Source organism: Bos indicus x Bos taurus, chromosome 12 (genome assembly GCF_003369695.1).
Source record: "Bos indicus x Bos taurus breed Angus x Brahman F1 hybrid chromosome 12, Bos_hybrid_MaternalHap_v2.0, whole genome shotgun sequence".
NCBI classification, from domain to species: Eukaryota; Metazoa; Chordata; class Mammalia; order Artiodactyla; family Bovidae; genus Bos; species Bos indicus x Bos taurus.
The window spans coordinates 71,988,979-72,009,099 of record NC_040087.1 but is presented as its reverse complement, the minus strand read 5'-3'; the positions used below and the strand labels follow the sequence as shown (position 1 = coordinate 72,009,099).

The 20,121-nt window shown below is 40.6% G+C and overlaps 1 protein-coding gene across 1 annotated transcript in view; it reads left to right on the top strand.

The window, feature by feature from the left end:
- The window catches only part of LOC113902492 (multidrug resistance-associated protein 4-like), a 276,118-nt gene that overhangs the window by 111,841 nt on the left and 144,156 nt on the right, over positions 1-20,121 (top strand). Inside the window, 1 exon segment of the mRNA XM_027557827.1 lies at positions 18,595-18,674. Within this exon segment, the coding sequence (XP_027413628.1) occupies positions 18,595-18,674 (80 nt within the window).

Genomic DNA, 20,121 nt, shown 5'->3' with positions numbered 1-20,121 from the left:
TGGACATGGAACAACAGACTGGTTCCAAATAGGAAAAGGAGTACGTCAAGGCTGTATATTGTCACCCTGCTTATTTAACTTATATGCAGAGTACATCATGAGAAACGCTGGACTGGAAGAAACACAAGCTGGAATCAAGATTGCCGGGAGAAATATCAATAACCTCAGATATGCAGATGACACCACCCTTATGGCAGAAAGTGAAGAGGAACTCAAAAGCCTCTTGATGAAGGTGAAAGTGGAGAGTGACAAAGTTGGCTTAAAGCTCAACATTCAGAAAACGAAGATCATGGCATCTGGTCCCATCACTTCATGGGAAATAGATGGGGAAACAGTGGAAACAGTGTCAGACTTTATTTCTTTGGGCTCCAAAATCACTGCAGATTGTGATGGCAGCCATGAAATTAAAAGACGCTTACTCCTTGGAAGGCAAGTTATGACCAACCTAGATAGCATATTCAAAAGCAGAGACATTACCTTGCCAACAAAGGTCCGTCTAGTCAAGGCTATGGTTTTTCCTGTGGTCATGTATGGATGTGAGAGTTGCACTGTGAAGAAATCTGAGCACCAAAGAATTGATGCTTTTGAACTGTAGTGTTGAAGAAGACTCTTGAGAGTCCCTTGGACTGCAAGGAGATCCAACCAGTCCATTCTGAAGGAGATGAGCCCTGGGATTTTTTTGGAGGGAATGATGCTGAAGCTGAAACACCAGTATTTTGGCCACCTCATGCGAAGAGTTGACTCATTGGTAAAAATTCTGATGCTGGGAGGGATTGGGGGCAGGAGGAGAAGGGGACGCCAGAGGATGAGATGGCTGGATGGCATCACTGACTCGATGGACATGAGTCTGAGTGAACTCCGGGAGTTTGTTATGGACAGGGAGGCCTGGCGTGCTGCGATTCATGGGGTCGCAAAGAGTCAGACACGACTGAGTGACTGATCTGAACTGAACTGATGACTGATTCTTGTTAATGTATGTCAGAAAACCATAAAATTCTGTAAAGCAATTATCCTTCAATAAAAAATTTAGAAAAAGAAAGAAATTAAGAAGGAAATTTCTTTCTTTCTTATATGTAGCCATTATTTTTAGAATTTTGTTCTTTTTTCTCCTGTTGGTGTCAGCATGCCTGGACTCATAAAATTTAATTTCCTTTGGAGAACTATAAATTTATTAGTCTTTATTTTTGGAGAATAAAATGATCCTATTAATAACATTTTAAAATTATGCCTCATCCTAGTATAAATCTTCCCTATATTCTCCTTTTTATTTAGCTGAAAAGTGAAAAGATTATCAACTATGGCTTAATCCATTGTACCAATGGGTGATAGAGTAGGCAGAAATATTTATTATTGGTATCAACTTTTAAATGTTAGTCTTGACATAGTTCTATCAATGGAAGAAAAATAAATGCTGATTTTAAGATGATGAATAATTTGTATTATTACAAAATTGTCCTTCCTTGATTCAAAATTAAATAGATATTTGTTGACAGAAATATCCAGGGAAATAAAAGGTAACACCTGTGTAATCCAGCTAATCATAGATTTATCAGATAAGCTACAATCAGATGAGCTCTTGTTTATTAAGCAATTGTTAAATCTTTATACAGGGTGAGTAGATTTCACTCCTACATTGCTGCTGCTGCTGCTAAGTTGCTTCAGTCGTGTCCGACTCTGTGCAACCCCATAGACAGCAGCCCACCAGACTCCACTGTCCCTGGGATTCTCCAGGCAAGAACACTGGAGTGGGTTGCCATTTCCTTCTCCAATGCATCAAAGTGAAAAATGAAAGTGAAGTCGCTCAATCATGTCTGACTCTTAGCGACCCCATGGACCGCAAGCCCACCAGGCTCCTCTGTCCATGGGATTTTCCAGGCAAGAGTACTGGAGTGGGGTGCCATTGCCTTCTCCACACTCCTACATTAGGAAGTTCTAAAACTCGAATGCAGAAAGTTTAATTTCACTTGGTGCCAAATGTTCTAACCATTCACATCTTTCACAAAGGAGGCACTATAGGAGTTTCATACCTAATTGAGCTAGCCTTCAAGCTAGCCATCATCTCTTGGTTCCTGTTATATCCAAGTTGCTAAATTTTTTAAGGTGAGGTTAAGGTTTGTAATATTAGGTAAAACAGTGAATACCTTATATATTTTAGATAAACATTAAGTATTAAATATATATATAGCTTTATTTTCTCTCCCCTTAGTTCTTATATCCATTTTTGTTGTTGTTGTTGTTGTTGTTTGATATAAGAGAGACAACTTTGGTTGTCACTGGTAAGCAGTTTTAAACTATTAATGGACAGGGAGTTGGGATGTAGGTGGAGATGTTGTGATGTTTCAGTTCTGCTGGAATAGAGCTTCAGAATAACTTTGCCAGTCACTTCAATGGCACAGTCAAGATCTTGATTGAAGCACAGTTAACTTAAGCAGCACTATGTGGGATAGCTGTGTGTGTGTGTGTAGACCTCTTTTGTGTTAGATCATCACACAAGTATAAGCTTCAGATTATTAGATTCCATTAAAGAGATGTGAAATTTAAAGTTTGAAAATTGCCCAACAAAAAGATTGGTCATTGACTTTACCCAGAGTAAACTGAATGGATTTCTTTTATTTTTCAATGGTGGTTTTGAACCACTGTGTAATTTGAGATCTGTGGTGCCCTGTGCTCAGAAAAATAGACTTTGGTGGAGGTCCTCTGAATGTGAATCCCAGCCCAGATGCTGACAGACAGCCTTTGTCAAGCAATTTAACCTCTGTCTCCCTCAACTCTCTGTACAGTAGGGATGAAAGTACAATAATAATCTCAACAATTTTTGTGTGTGTGAAAATCAAGAGAATTAATGTATGTAAAGCATTTAAAGCAATGTCTGGCAAATAGCTGACTTAACTTGTTTTTTGGACTAAGTGACCTGATGAAATTTTAGAGATTTTAAAATCTCTCTTTTTCCTACAAAACTGAATGAACATGATAACTTGATAAAAAGGTTGAGAGTGGGGAAGGATATGTGTGTTTTCCCAGACGCAAGAGAAAAACAGATAAGTGAGTAAGACTACCAAGTCACAAAACAAAATCTGCAGATTGCTTTCACTTTGCTTGTTTTTGTTTTTGTCAGGGCTTGACTTCATTCCTGAGCTCGTTTTATTTTTTTTAATTTATTTATTTTAATTAGAGGCTAATTACTTTACAATATTGTATTGGTTTTGCCATACATCAACATGAATCCGCCATAGGTATACACGTTTTCCCAATCCTGAAACCCCCTCCCACCTCCCTCCCAATACCATCCCTCTGGGTCATCCCAGTGCACCAGCCCCAAGCTTCCTGTATCCTGCATCAAACCTGGACTGGCGATTCGTTTCTTATATGATATTATACATGATTCAATGCCATTCTCCCAAATCATCCCACCCTCTCCCTCTCCCACAGAGTCCAAAAGACTATTCTATACATCTGTGTCTCTTTTGCTGTCTCGCATACAGAGTTATCATTACCATCTTTCTAAATTCCATATATATGCATTAGTATACTGTATTGGTGTTTTTCTTTCTGGCTTACTTCACTCTGTATAATAGGCTCCAGTTTCATCCACCTCATTAGAACTGATTCAAATGTATTCTTTTTAATGGCTGAGTAATACTCCATGTATGGATGTGAGAGTTGGACTGTGAAGAAGGTTGAGAGCCAAGGAATTGATGCTTTTGAACTGTGGTGTTGGAGAAGACTCTTGAGAGTCCCTTGGACTGCAAGGAGATCCAACCAGTCCATTCTGAAGGAGATCAGCCCTGGGATTCCTTTGGAAGGAATGATGCTAAAGCTGAAACTCCAGTACTTTGGCCACCTCATGCGAAGAGTTGACTCACTGGAAAAGACTCTGATGCTGGGGGAGATTGGGGGCAGGAGGAGAAGGGGACGCCAGAGGATGAGATGGCTGGATGGTATCACTGACTAGATGGACGTGAGTCTGAGTGAACTCTGGGTGTTGGTGATGGACAGGGAGGCCTGGCATGCTGTGACTCATGGGGTCGCAAAGAGTCGGACATGATTGAGTGACTGATCTGATCTGAATACTCCATTGTGTATATGTACCACAGCTTTCTTATCCATTTATCTGCTGATGGACATCTAGGTTGCTTCCATGTCCTGGCTATTATAAACAGTGCTGTGATGAACATTGGGGTACACGTGTCTCTTTCAATTCTGGTTTCCTCGGTGTGTATGCCCAGCAGTGGGATTGCTGGGTTGTATGGCAGTTCTATTTCCAGTTTTTTAAGGCATCTCCACACTGTTCTCCACAGTGGCTGTACTAGTTCGCATTCCCACCAACAGCGTAAAAGGGTTCCCTTTTCTCTACATCCTCTTAAGCATTTATTGCTTGTAGAGTTTTGGATCACAGCCATTCTGACTGGCATGAAATGGTACCTCATAGTGGTTTTGATTTGCATTTCTCTGATAATGAGTGATGTTGAGCATCTTTTCATGTGTTTGTTAGCCATCTGTATGTCTTCTTTGGAGAAATGTTTATTTAGTTCTTTGGCCCATTTTTTGATTGGGTCGTTTATTTTTCTGGAATTGAGCTGCAGGAGTTGCTTGTATATTTTTGAGATTAGTTGTTTGTCAGTTGCTTCATTTGCTATTATTTTCTCCCATTCTGAAGGCTGTCTTTTCACCTTGCTTATAGTTTCTTTTGTTGTGCAGAAGCTTTTAATTTTAATTATATCCCATTTGTTTATTTTTGCTTTTATTTCCAATATTCTGGGAGGTGGGTCATAGAGGATCCTGCTGTGATGTATGTCAGAGAGTGTTTTTCCTATGTTCTCCTCTAGGAGTTTTATAGTTTCTGGTCTTACGTTGAGATCTTTAATCCATTTTGAGTTTATTTTTGTGTATGGTGTTAGAAAGTGTTCTAGTTTCATTATTTTACAAGTGGTTGACCAGTTTTCCCAGCACCACTTGTTAAAGAGATTGTCTTTTTGCCTTTGTATATTCTTGCCTTCTTTGTCAAAGATAAGGTGTCCATAGGTGTGTGGGTTTATCTCTGGGCTTTCTATTTTGTTCCATTGATCTATATGTGTGTCTTTGTGCCAGTACCATACTGTCTTGATGACTGTGGCTTTGCAGTAGAGCCTGAAGTCAGGTAGGTTGATTCCTCCAGTTCCATTCTTCTTTCTCAAGATTGCTTTGGCTATTCGAGTTTTTTTGTATTTCCATACAAATTGTGAAATTATTTGTTCTAGCTCTGTCAAAAATACCGTTGGTAGCTTGATAGGGATTGCACTGAATCCATAGATTGCTTTGGGTAGTATACTCATTTTCACTATATTGATTCTTCCGATCCATGAACATGGTATATTTCTCCATCTATTAGTGTCCTCTTTGATTTCTTTCACCAGTGTTTTATAGTTTTCTATATATAGGTCTTTAGTTTCTTTAGGTAGATATATTCCTAAGTATTTTATTCTTTTCATTGTGATGGTGAATGGGATTGTTTCCTTAATTTCTCTTTTTATTTTCTCATTATTAGTGTATAAGAATGCAAGGGATTTCTGTATGTTGGTTTTGTATCCTACAACTTTACTATATTCATTGCTTAGCTCTAGTAATTTTCTGGTGAAGTCTTTAGGGCTTTCTAAGTACAGGATCATGTCATGTACAAACTCAGTGAGAGTTTTATTTCTTCTTTTCCAATTTGGATTCCTTTTATTTCTTTTTCTGCTCTGATTGCTGTGGCCAACACTTCCAAAACTATGTTGAATAGTAGTGGTGAAAGTGGGCACCCGTGTCTTGTTCCTGACTTTGGTGAAATGCTTTCAGTTTTTCACCATTGAGGATAATGTTTGCTGTGGGTTTGTCATATATAGCTTTTATTATGTTGAGGTATTTTCCTTCCATTCCTGATTTCTGGAGAGTTTTTATCATAAATTGATGTTGAATTTTGTCAAAGGCTTTCTCTGCATCTATTGAGATAATCATATGGCTTTTATTTTTCAATTTGTTGATGTGGTGTATTACATTGATTGATTTGTGGATATTGAAGAATCCTTGCATCCCTGGGATAAAGCCCGCTTGGTCATGGTGCATGATCTTTTTAATGTGTTGTTGGATTCTGATTGCTAGAATTTTGTTAAGGATTTTTGCATCTGTGTTCATCGGTGATATTGGCCTATAGTTTTCTTTTTTTGTGGCATCTTTGTCAGGTTTTGGTATTAGGGTTATCACGGCCTCATAGAATGAGTTTGGAAGTTTACCTTCCTCTGCAATTTTCTGGAAGAGTTTGAGTAGGATAGGTGTTAGCTCTTCTCTAAATTTTTGGTAGAATTCAGCTGTGAAGCCATCTGGACCTGGGCTTTTGTTTGCTGGAAGATTTCTGATTACAGTTTCAATTTCTGTGCTTGTGATGGGTCTGTTAAGATTTTCTATTTCTTCCTGGTTCAGTTTTGGAAAGTTGTACTTTTCTAAGAATTTGTTTATTCCTTCCACATTGTCTATCTGAGCTAATTTAATTTGGTTTCACAGGGAGAGCTTAATTTTGCGTATAAACACTGAGTATTTGATTTATTTTTGTTTGAATATGATATGGCAAAGTTTATTACAGAAGTCTATTGTATAATTAAGGAAAGAGAGTGGGAAATTTTATAAAGTTGGTTCTGTTTAAATGGAACATTGTAATTATTCCAGGAAAGTGGATGTAGTTATTAGTAGTGGTAACTTAACTATTTTTTAGAAAATTCTTTAACTGGTGAAAATGGAGAGCTTCTATGTATTCACCTTTTTCAAATAGCATGGAAAATGGCAAATTTCACAAGTGAAAGTTGAAGTTGACCTAAGGTAAACGCTGGGCTGGATGAAGCACAAGCTGGAATCAAGATTGCCAGGAGAAATATTAATAGCCTCAGATATGCTGATGATACCACCCTTATGGCAGAAAGTGAAGAAGAGCTAAAGAGCCTCTTGATGAAAGTAAAAGAGGAGAATGAAAAAGTTGGCTTAAAGCTCAACATTCAGAAAACTAAGATCATGGCATCTGGTCCCATCACTTCATGGCAAATAGATGGCAAGACAGTGGAAACAGTGGCAGACTTTATTTTTGGGGGTTCCAAAATCACTGCAGATGGTGACCACAGCCAGAAAATTAAAAGATGCTTCCTCCTTGGAAGGAAAGTTATGAGCAACCTAGAAAGCATATTAAAAAGCAGAGACATTACTTTGCCAACAAAGGTCTGTCTAGTCAAGGCTATGGTTTCTCCAGTGGTCATGTATGGATGTGAGAGTTGGACTATAAAGAAAGCTGAGCACTGATGAATTGATGCTTTTTAACTGTGGTATTGGAGAAGACTCTTGAGAGTCCCTTGGACTCCAAGAGATCTAACCAGTACATCCTAAAGGAGATTAGTCCTGGGTGTTCATTGGAAGGTCTGATGTTGAAGCTGAAACTACAATACTTTGGCCACCTGATGCAAAGAGCTGACTGATTTGAAAAGACCCTGATGCAGGGAAAAAATGAAGGCAGGAGGAGAAGAGGATGACAGAGGAAGAGATGGCTGCATGGCATCACCAACTCAATGGATATGAGTTTGGGTAGGCTCCGCAAGTTGGTCTTGGACAGGGAGGCCTGGTGAGCTGCACCTCCTGGGGTCGCAAAGAGTTGGACATGACTGAGCAACTGAACTGAATTGAACTAAATTTTAGATTTTCAAGCCTTCAAATGTTATTTACAGAATGTTTTTAGAGACATTTAATGCTTGTTCACTCCAGTTAATTTCAAGCAGCTCTTCTACATTTCTATTAGATGGGCATTCTGATACTTAGGAACTTCTCCTTTGGTAAAATATGGTTAAAACAGCCTGGGGCAAAAATAGGATTCTTGGTTAGTTCTTATCAGATCAGATCAGATCAGATCAGTCGCTCAGTCGTGTCCGACTCTTTGCGACTCCACGAATCGCAGCACGCAAGGCCTCCCTGTCCATCACCAACTCCCGGAGTTCACTCAGACTCACGTCCATCGAGTCAGTGATGCCATCCAGCCATCTCATCCTCTGGCGTCCCCTTCTCCTCCTGCCCCCAATCCCTCCCAGCATCAGAGTCTTTTCTAATGAGTCAACTCTTCGCATGAGGTGGCCAAAGTACTGGAGTTTCAGCTTTAGCATCATTCCTTCCAAAGGAATCCCAGGGCTGATCTTCAGAATGGACTGGTTGGATCTCCTTGCAGTCCAAGGGACTCTCAAGAGTCTTCTCCAACACCACAGTTCAAAAGCATCAATTCTTCGGTGCTCAGCCTTCTTCACAGTCCAACTCTCACATCCATACATGACCACAGGAAAAACCATAGCCTTGACTAGACGAAACTTTGTTGGCAAAGTAATGTCTCTACTTTTGAATATGCTATCTATGTTGGTCATAACTTGCCTTCCAAGGAGTAAGTGTCTTTTAATTTCATGGCTGCAGTCACCATCTGTAGTGATTTTGAAGCCCAGAAAAATAAAGTCTGATACTGTTTCCACTGTTTCCCCATCTATTTCCCATGAAGTGGTGGGACCGGATGCCATGTTCTTATAAACTGTCAATTATATTTTAAAGCTGTTAAAGGCATAACGTACACAACAGAACAAATACAACTCTCCTATACATACTGCCCAATTAGCACTAATAAATGAATCATTTAAATGCAGTAAATTGCTGGCTGGGTTATATAGTGGTATTGAGGGAGATGAAGAAATATATAGTTCTTGGTTAAGAGTTCTGAGTGAAAAAAGAGAGCACTTACTTCATTAACACCAAGCTGCTAGTAGCTGTTAGGCAGGCAGGAAGTGAGTCTTGACCTCAGTCATATCTGAGAGGCCTGAAGCTCTGAAATCCAACGATTCTATCATCCTGCAGAACTTACTTGGAAATAATTATGTGAAAAAGAAAGCCAAAATAGGTTGTAAGGACTTCAGAGGATTTTTGTGATAGTAGTTTCTGTACACTGTCTAATGTTTCAGAGATCTGATGAAGGACAGAGGTTTCATCTGTTGGCAGTTAAAATTCTCCCAGAGATATGAGATGGAGACTGTGCATTTTGCCTTGAAAGATAGTTGAGATGCACTGTGCCAGCAAAAATACCCTTCTTGAAGATAGTTGTGCATTTTTGTAGCAGGAGGAGCCTGTGACAGGTGGTGTCCTGTTCCCTCAGAATCAGCAATTCTTACCTGGTCCACACCTCTCTGTGGCCACCCCACTTCCTGTGGTTTATGGTTTAGGAATCCTCAGAAATCATGAAGCTGAGTCCATGAGCATTTTCTAGCAGACATGCTCCATAGCTTTCATCAGATGTGCAGTGTTTCAGAGTCACTGTCTTAGAGACTTTTCTGCCTGTTAATTTCTCCACTGTCCATTCCTGACAGTGAGTGAGCTGTTAGCCAAACTCCTCTATGATAGTGGTGTGTTATGTATGGATGGGATCCACAGGTAAAGGAACTAATCTGGTCTAGTTTCCCAGTACCCTACCCCTGCCTCTGATACTTAGGAAAAGTAAAGTGTCAGTTACACCCTGTTGCAAAGCATTTATGGTGGCTGTAGCAGAGGTGTTCCCTGGGGCCATGTGTGAGGTGTGTCTGCTCCTTCAAGGTCAGTCTCCTACCATATTTAGCAACAGGCAATGTGAATTGCCCCAAGTTACAGGACATAACACGACCTGGGATGAAGGGGTCTCAATTCCTGGACTTTCCTAATCAATTATGCTTTTTTTAGACCATCTGTCCCAATTCATTCTTTCAGTCGTTTGTTCAGTTGTTAATCAAATAATACAACCGTAAGTAATTTACATAATATAATTTTGAGGTGAAGTTATTTTAAATGTTTTACTTTAATTATGCTTTGGTAAGAGAGAATTCCTCTAACTTTTTAAAACTCTTTTAATATTTAAGGTATTCAGCATCCAGTGGAGCAGGCAGTACCCAATCAGAAGGGCCCAGGCTGTCAAAGGCTGGTTGGCCATCACTGTTCATATCAACTTAACACCAGCCCTGCCTATGATGTTACTGGCTTATCTTTAGTAGCAGATATTTAATAGAGGTTTCCAGTGTGTCCAGTAAAATGGCTGTGTATCATAGATGTGTTGATATGAATTCTCTGAGTCTCTATAACCTGGGTGAATCAGTCTCCAACATGTGTCTTTCTACCTGGTGTTGCTTGTGCCAACAGAATGAGGCTGAGTTCAGTTCAGAAGTAAAGGAAATCTTTATTCCTTGATCAGAGAATGGAGAAGTACGAGCTTGCACTCTAAAGTTCTTGTTCTCTCCCCTAAAGGTGGCCCTAAACAAGGATGCTTTACAGGTTTCTTGTCATTGCACCTGCCCTCCACCACCATCTTAAAGCCATTTCCCACTAGGGACTCTGATCTGAAGAGTTAGGTGCAAAGCTTCTGCACGTAGTACTCTATGAGCACATGAAATTTGACTAAACTGAAAGGGAAAAAGGAGTTAGACTTTATCTTATTTCCCAGATTCTACCTTTATTTCATGAGAATCATCAATGAGTTTTGTTGGTGACAATATGATGGACCAGATACTTCACTTTGAAACGAATTTCCCCAGGTTAGAAAACAACAGATTAAAGAGAGAGAGAGAGAGAGGGAGAGAGGGAGAGAGGGAGGGAGGGAGAGAGGGAGGGAGGGAGAGAGAGAGGGAGAGAGAGAGGGAGGGAGAGAGGGAGAGAGGGAGAGAGAGGGAGGGAGAGAGGGAGAGAGGGAGAGAGAGGGAGGGAGGGAGAGGGAAGGAGGGAGGGAGAGAGAGAGAGAGGGAGGGAGGGAGAGAGAGGGAGGGAGGGAGGAGAGAGAGAGAGGGGGAGGGAGAGAGAGAGAGAGAGAGGGAGGGAGGGAGAGAGAGGGAGAGAGAGGGAGGGAGGGAGAGAGAGGGAGAGAGGGAGAGGGAGGGAGGAGAGAGAGGAGAGAGGGAGGGAGGGAGATTGTTTAAAATATCAGTAGAGACTGGAATTTGAGGACAAACTGCTTATTTAGAGCAGAAGAGCTTGTTTTATTGATTCACTCAAAATATTCAAGTGCCTTCTATTTGAGGTGTTCCAGTGAGGCATTGGTCCAGGCACTGGGGTAACAGCAGTGAATAAAGTAGACAAAATCTCTGTCCTAGCAATGTCTGTTATTATTGTTAGTTGCTAATTCATGTCTGACTCTTTGCAACCCCATAACTGCAGGACACCAGGGTTCCCTGTCCTTCACCATCTCCCCAAATTTGCTCAAACTCATGTCCATTGATTTGGTGATGCCATCCAATCATTTCATCATCTGTCATCCCCTTCTCCATATTCTAATTTAATTTGTGTGAATAAAAAGAAGACAAGGGGTTGTTAGCCCCTGAAAGTAAAGAATGGAATTTAAAAGGGCAATAGTTATACATGTAGATAAGACAAGATCAATTTAAATATTCTTGAGACAGAAGGTATAGCTAATTCCCATTGGGTCAGTGACTCCTGAATGGGTTCTTTGCCTGGAATCACAAATGCTACTTTTTAAGCCCGGTTGTGTATAGTAGAGCAGAAACTTTATTCATTGATTAAGGAATAAAGGGAGAGCTCATGCTCTAAACACACCTTCTCCCCAAGGGGAGAGGGGAGTAGAGGAACTTTAAGGGATAGGAGGCAGGCATGCCACTGGGGCTCTAGGAAAGGGGCAGAGATTTCTGGGAACAGCCAGGTTAGCTGGAACATGTGTAGTCTTCCACACTCCTTTGCACATGGCAGGAATTGTGCCTAGGCCAGTACAAATTCCCACCTTGGGTAGAAATCTTAACATGGTAATGAAGCAAAATAACTTTCAGACAGTTCCAGTCTCATCTGTGCATGGCCATTCCTGTAGTTAAGTCAGAGGTGGTTCAGGGCAGTTGGCCACAGCATCTCTCTCAAAACACAGCTGCAAAACATCTCTGTCAAATACTAGATGCTTTAAAAACAAACACAGAGGTAAATTAAGACAAAGATCCTTTAGCTGCCAGGGGTAGGTATGAGTGACAAAGGAATGTTATCAGAAATGTTTAGTTTCTTCCTTGCTACTCAAAGTGTGGTCCTTGGACCCAGCAACATCAGCATCACCCTAGAGTTGTTAGCAATCCAGAATCTCAGACCTCACACATGCTCTTGAGAATTTACATTTTAAGCAGATCCCTGGGAGATCTAAGGAAGACACAAGCATTGGTAGACTCCATAGTGATCAGAATTAATCTTTCCAACTTTTCCACATACTGACACGTACCAAGATGGTCACTGAGTGGGTTACACTTACAATCTCATTTCAGTAAGAGCCACTTTTAAAATACTCATTTTACTAATATGTTTTCTATTTTTGTGTAAGAGTCCAGAAGCACAGAAGTCTTCCCATCTTAAATCAAAAACGGTTGGAAAGCCACTGGGTTTATGGTGTATTATTAGTAAATGCCAGTTGACCACTAACACCTAGCAGTTTCCTTTTTGTTATAGATTGTATGTGAAGTGTGGTCCATGTTTACAAAAGGTGTATAATCTAGATGTGAGTTCAAGGCTAGTAGACATAGACAGTAGTTAAACCACTAAATAGATTATACCATAATATGTCCTGAGGATAGACCCAGGTCTCTGGTGGAATCTGAAAGGACACTGAAACAGTTTCTCATCAAATGAAGTGTCAGAAAAACTATGTCTTTAAATATGAGAGTTGCTTATGGCTTTTCTAAAAGCCTGTGAAGTCTTCTTCTGGGCCCCACTTGGTTTCAGGATCTCCTTGATTCTCAGCTACAAACATAAAGATTGAGGGTGGAGTCAGATGCTGACAACAGCAAAATGTATCAGCTGAAAGCATAGTGTTATAAATTTTTTAAAGAAAATAGTGGATAGGTGGGGGTTGGGTGCATTTTAGGCAACCAATATTAACCCCAAAGGACATTGCCATATTTAAAAACAATTAAATCAGACCAAAAGGGGGGAAAAGAAGAGAAAAACCCAATGAGACCATTGATGCTCAAAATTTTAGATCTGAGTTTCAAGAAAAGATGTATTTCTGTTAGCTTTTAAGATGACAAAACTATGCAGTCCTCATGAAGAAAGGTTCTCACTAATAGTTTCTTCCTAAGTAGTAATTTGAAAATTTAACTTTACAAAAACATCTCATTTTCCCAACTAATTTAGTATGCAGTCTTTTGTTGTACTTGTGGTAACTGTTTTAGTCAAGGCTTTTGGGTTGCTAGTGGCAGAATCTGCCCAGGTTAGTTCAAAGGAAGAGGGCTTGATGGAAAGGAAATGGGCGTCTTGCGCAGCTGGAGCAATGCTGACTTTCCTGGAGCTAGGAACTGGGGTCCTCGTGGGTATTGGAGCCACTGCCACAGGATGCATGCATGTGCCCAAGCTTCCTGGTCTCTCAACTTTGCTGGGTGCGGTGACTCTGCTCTACTTTCCTGCTTTTTCCTGGCCTTATAATTCTCAGGAGGGGAAATCAGAATGACTTGGTGGCTAGTCATGGGTTAGGATCCCCTGGTACTTTGGTCCATTAGCTGTGGTCAAAGCTCTAGCAGTTTCCTGGGAGAGGAGCAGTTATTCCAAGCCCGTCTGATAAAGTTAAAGGAGTTTAAGTGAGTGGCAGATTCCTGGGAGCTATATTTGTCATCAAGAGTCTCAGGAAAAGAAAGGGCTAAGGTTGAGATCTGGACAGAGTGGGTGGGGACTTAAGGACCTTCTTAGTGGGTGAACAGAGGAGAGAAAAGAGTATTTTATCAGAATAAGGGTACACAGTCAAGAGTGATGGGAGGTGAGACGGGCACTATCCCTAGTGAAAATAAGAGGCAGTGAATGATATTGCAGGAAATTGCCCTGAAAAGTGAGGTTCCTTGTCTCCTCTCTCTGCTGGATGGAAATCTCAGGATGGCCTGGCGGTAGCACCCACCCCATGATGAAATATTGTATGCTTAATACTATTTCATCATCCTGAGCAAGGTGGGACCTTGTCTCCTCCATCATCAGAAGCTTGGTCTACAAAGGGATTTGAATATTTCTGTTTGCTGTAGAACCCCCTTCTTGAAATACCATCTCTAAGATGAACATCCAGATGAATGAAAAGGGCTCTGTTTGCAATGGATGGGCAGTAAGGGAGACAGATGGGGTGTCTTTTTCTCTACTTCTTCTCCTTCATTTTCCAAGGCACCTCTGTTAAATCTCAGATGCTTCCCAGGATAAACTTTGGGAAGACTAGGCATGGTTATCTTTTATGTCCCCTCAAAGCTCTAAAATCCCAAAAGGATAATAAGAATAACACATGAGAGGTGGCAAGAAAACTAGAAATAACAGAAAAACTATACAAAAAAGATCTTCATGACCCAGATAACCATGATGGTGTGATCACTCACAAACATCCTGGAATGTGAAGCCAAGTGGGCCTTAGGAAGCATCACTACAAACAAAGCTAGTGGAGGTGATGGAATTCTAGTTGAGCTATTTCAAATTCTAAAAGATGATGTATGGAAAAACCAATACAATATTGTAAAGTAATTAGCCTCCAATTAAAATAAGTAAATATATATATATATAAATAATAAAAATACAAAAAATAATATATACCTCAATAAAAATATACCTTGATATTTTATGATACATAAATATTTAATTTTTGTAGCTTAACAAAGATAGAGCAAAGACCAGATGTAGGAACTTCAAAATTTTAAGTTACAGTTTGGTTATAACTAAGCTGAGACATTCTAGTTGTGGGTCAGGTGTCAGAATTCTAAAGGTGACTGAATCCAGCTTAGAGTATAGACTTGATTCTTAAATACAATCATTATGAATTTGTATTTGACAAGTTCAATGGCATCTTTTGTGATATTCTGTCTTATGGACAAGACAGAAAACTGTGAACCAGAGCAGTTAGGAGGACCTTGATTGGTTCTTGGATGTCATGGTCTTCAAGGGGGGTTATCTCTCTACCCCTGTTTCTCTCCGCCTTTCTCTCTTCCCTTCCCCTGATCCTCCATATCACCCCTTTCTTTCTCCTCCTTCTTGTCCCCCCTCTACTTTACATTTTTACACAAGTAATACAGTGTAGAGAAATAAGAATGGAAAGAAAAAAATTAAAATTGTGCGTAATACATTACAGACTTGTTTCAGACTTGTTCAGGTTGTTTTCTACTAGTGACTTTATAAATATGCCACATTCAACAGATTGATGCACTTACTGACTCCTGGGGATGTAATCCCAGACATGAATTTTCTGGGTCAGAAGGGATGCACTCTTAGAATGGTTTACACATATTGTTCAATTGTTCCCAAAAATCGACCTGTGCTTACAGATGGAAGTGATCTGGCCTGTAGAATTTACTGTGGTTGTAGCTTTGTGACTGGCTATGCAGGACGAGGGAGGTGGTGATACCACTTTACCCTAAAGTAATCAAGACTTGGGCACAAGGCATTAGCTGAGACTGGCTCTCTGAGTCTGGTCAAGAGACTGCAGACAATATAGGGCCATGCCTTATGAGGGATCATTGAGGCACCAAGGAATAGTTGCTAGAAAGAATATGATTCATTTCATTCAAGTATTTGAAAGGCTGTCATATCAAGAGAAATTAGATTCACCTTGTGCGGCTATAAAGGCAGAATAAGTAGGGATGTTCCAGGAAGACAAGATTCAGTTTAATGTGAGAAATCCTCGAACACAGAACAGTCCAAAAATGGATTGGGTTCCCACCATTCATCTGAATTCCTCTTCCCTCTACATCCCTGGAGATCTTCCATCAGGGGCCTCATGTTATTTGGATGAAGAGTTATGGCATATATGAGAAAGGAATTCATGATAAGGATTTAATATTTCATTTGGAGACTTCTAAGAAAACTTTATTACTACAAGGCTGTGGGCTTGAAATCACAGCTGTAGTTAAAATGTGCTCAGTCGCTCAGTTGTGTCCTCCTTTTTGCGACCCCATGGACTGTAGCTCACCAAGTTCCTCTGTCCATGGGATTTTTCAGGCAAGAATACTGGAGTGGGTTGCTATTTACTCCTCCAGGGGATCTTCTCAAACCAGGGATTGAACCCCTGTCTCCTGCTTCTCCCTACATTGGCAGGCAAATTCTTTACTACTGAGCCACTTAGGAAGCCCAGTCTATCCCAAAGCCAGAGGAAATATTCTGCAAACACCATATGTTCTCTTAATGTTTCTTAGAGCAAGGAAGAAACTGTTGAACTTCCTGATCTCACATTACTTTACACTCAGCTCACTGCTGAATAAGTGCTTAGTTTTTGATGAGCTTTGATATTAGGTTCAGTTTGTGTGGTCACCGTGTGGGGAGATGTTTTTTCTCATTGTTTCTGTTCTTGTATTTTGCACTCTTTGCCAACCCTTGGTCTCTCAGACCTTAAGGTTCACATATCCAGAGAAAGATAAAGTGGTGTGTGTGTGTGTGTGTGTGTGTGAAGTCGCTCAGTTGTGTCCGACTCTTTGTGGCCCCATGGACTGTAGCCCGCCAGGCTCCTCCACCCATGGGATTCTCTAGGCAAGAATACTGGAGTGGGTTGCCATTTCCTTCTCCAGGGGATCTTCCCAACTCAGGGATCGAACCTGGGTCTCGTGCATTGCAGGCAGACGCTTTATCCTCTGAGCCATGCAAAGCAGCCAATTACATCATTCTCTGCAAACTTGTCTCCATAGTTTTCAAAGCAGCTATTGGTGGACTTCTTCCCAGTGCCTCTGTAGCCATAGGGGAAAGGCTCTTCACCTAGCTGAGTGCTGAGCCTTACACACTGTTCATTTAATCTTAAAAATTTTCAATACTTCCTTCAACACTTTCTAAGCCAAATCATACTTGTAGTGTTTCTGAATCTTGCCAGTGTTAAAAAGTTGCATTTTTCAAAGAATTACAAGCACTTAAACCACATTTTAAATATTTTTGACATATATTTTCTTTATTTAAAAATTGCTACTTTGAGAAGTATAAAAATGACCAGAGTGGTCACAACTTTTGTAAGAGTATCTGCAAAACTGCCCATCTGATTTTAATGTTCCTGAAGCACAACTGATTAAATAATAACCCAGTTTCTTGCCCCTCAAAACCGCCTGGGCAATAGCAGAAAGGGCGTCACCTGCCAGCTTGGAGGGAATGCAGACTCTCTGGCTCCCCCAGCACTCCTGAGTCAGAATCTGCATTTTACCAGGTTGACCTTCCTGCAGCTCCTGGTGGACTTTCCCAGGAGATGTGATGCTGCAGAACCTGGGGCTCAGAGTCATCATCTCACATTGGTGGTTGAGCACTTGGTAATTTATGTGGCATCATGACTGGGTTTTTTCACCTGCATGAGCCTGTTAAATCCTGAGATTTGCCCTCTAAAGCAGGCATTCCTAGAGGCTCAGAAAAGTTGTCACTGGGCCTGCAAAAGTGTCACTGAGAGACAGTTTCCGGAGTCTGTATTTCCTAAACCTGAGAAAGGAAAATTGAGACACAGGCTGTGATGGCCTGGCCAAGGGTGAAATATTCCAGCAGCTCCAGCTCCTGGCATGGGCACACCCTGTGCTTCTGCCAGCTAGATGCCCTGTGGAGGAAGCAGAGCCACATTCAGGCCACATAAACTCAGCCCTCAACTGCTGCTCATTCATGGTCTTGCTATGGCTTGCTGTGCAGGCCTCGGGAGGAAGTCATCTCTGACAGAGGTCAGGAAGAGCAGGTCAGGTTCCCACGTCTCACCTGCAGCCTGGCTTCTTGGAGTCTCAGTTATAAAAGAAATTCAGGGGTCTAGGTAACAGGAGTTGCTATACCAAAGTCGTGTGTGTCTGCACGCATGTGTGTAGCTTCAATTTCTTTAAATTTGATCATGAAAGGACTAGATATTCATTAGAAATCAATTCTAATCTTCCAGTCTTGCAGCCTTTAGGATATACTGTTTTAGTGGATTTTGAGAAGGGAAATAAAATCAATAATGATAAGTGATCTTTAGTCATTACATAATATTGCCATTTTCCTGCCTACGTCCCTCTGGTCTTCTTGGATGCTTAAGCATGAGTCTATGTTTGTCACATCGGGTACACCTGTGAAAATAATGACATTACCATGATAGTAAACTCACAACATGAAGACGACAGGAATCTACAATTTCCTGAAATGTGAGTTGTTGGGAACCATTTTGGGGGGGGAAAAAATTACAGAGAGATTATAATAGTGTTTATTTTAAAAGTATCACATCAAAATTAATTTTGATAACTAAAGCAAAATTAGTATAATGATTGGGATTAATTGAAGTATTTTGCAAGTGTTTATTCACTGACTTAGCACTTGGAATGAGTCTTAGATAGGATGGATCTAAAAGGAGAGAAGATTCTCAAATCCCACCAACCCTTCTTGATGCTGCCACAAGATTCCCCCCATTCTTTTAAAAATCAGGGCTCAATTTCAACATCCCCACCCACTGCTATTTGGTAGAATTTTATCTCTATTTAGATATCATCCTATTTTCTCTTTCTTTACCACTGACATCAGCTTATTTCATATGACGCTATAATAAATGCATATAGTTTAAAAATATTGTTTTAGTTTGTTCATGAATTATTTCTCTTAAAGGGCTTATCTGGGGAAGTAATTTCTTGTGTCCTGTTCTTGCAGGAAGAATTTTGAATCGTTTCTCTAAAGACATTGGCCATATGGATGACTTGCTGCCCCTGACATTTCTTGATTTCATCCAGGTAATGTAACAGTCCTGTCAGAGTTCTCACAGGAGGAGCACAGAGTCTGTTTCTCAAGGTCTTTTCACAGGGGCTGAGGGTGATCCTTTCAGCCTGGCAATGTGTCCGGTTATCTTAAGTGAAAGGTCATGTTTGTAAGAGAAAGGTGCAGTTGTGATTGGGAGGCTGAGTTAACATGAGGAACACCTGGGGCAGGAGTGTCTACACAGTCACGTCAAGGTTGGTCTGAAGCAGTGACATGCTGGGTAAGTGGTTCTCCCTCTGCCTTCCAGGTGTCTGGCATGGATTCCTTTTACTGTGAGGGCATTTAATAACAGGATCACCTCTCATGGAAAGATAGCCTAGATGAACTAAATTATGTGTCTTATGACCACAGAAAAGAGAAAGTGTTAGTTGCTCTGTCATTTCTGATTCTTTGTGACCCATGAACTGGAGCCACTAGTTTCTTCTGTCCATGGAATTCTCAGGCAAGAATACAGAGTGGGTTCAGTTCAGTTCAGTTCGGTCACTCAGTCATGTCTGACTCTTTGCAACCCCATGGACTGCAGCAAGGCAGGCCTCCTGTCCATCATCAATTCCCAGAGCTTGCTCAAGCTCATGTTTATAGCGTCACTGATGCCATCCAACCATCTCATCTGCTGTCATTCCCTTTCTTCCTGTCTTCAATCTTTCCCAGCATCAGGGTCTTTTCCAATGAGTTAGTTCTTTGCATCAGTTAGTCAAAGTATTGGAGCTTCAGCTTCAGCATCAGTCCTTCCAATGTATATTTAAGACTGTTTTCCTTCAGGATAGACTGGTTTGATCTCCTTGCAGTCCAGGGACTCTCAAGAGTCTTCTCCAATACCACAGTTCAAAAGCAGCAGTTCTTCGGTGCTCAGCTTTCTTTTAGCCATGCCCTTCTCCAGGGGGTTCTTGTGAGCCCCCAGGGAAACCCATTACCACAGAAGACAAGTATTTGTTGCACCTTTTTTTTTTTTGATAAGGCCAGGTGTGGTTACTTACAAAGAAAAGGTTAATAACGATAAGTTGAAAAGTAATAGCTGAACAAGGACAATAAGGAGCAGTTATTGAGGATACAAATCTTTAAGCCAATAATTTGAGTAAGGGATCAAAGTCATCTCAGAAAATGTCTTTTTGTGTTTGTGTAAGCATTTCTTTTCAAGTGGAAATTGCTCTGTTGTAAGGTGTCTTTAAAACAAAAAGTTAGAAATACCACAGACATACCTTCTATCCAGCCTTTGTTTTGTCTGTGAACTTGAGATTCTAAAGAATGGTGTTGGATCCTCTCAGCTCTCATCTCCTCATTTAGAATGCTTATTTGGAATGATTTTTTGTTGTGGTTTAGTTCTGTCTGCTTTTTTAGTGATTCAAGCTGTGGCAACTTTTCCACATGTCATTTTGGAAGTGAAATGCATTTATCAAAAGCTACACACAGAAATGCAGCAAT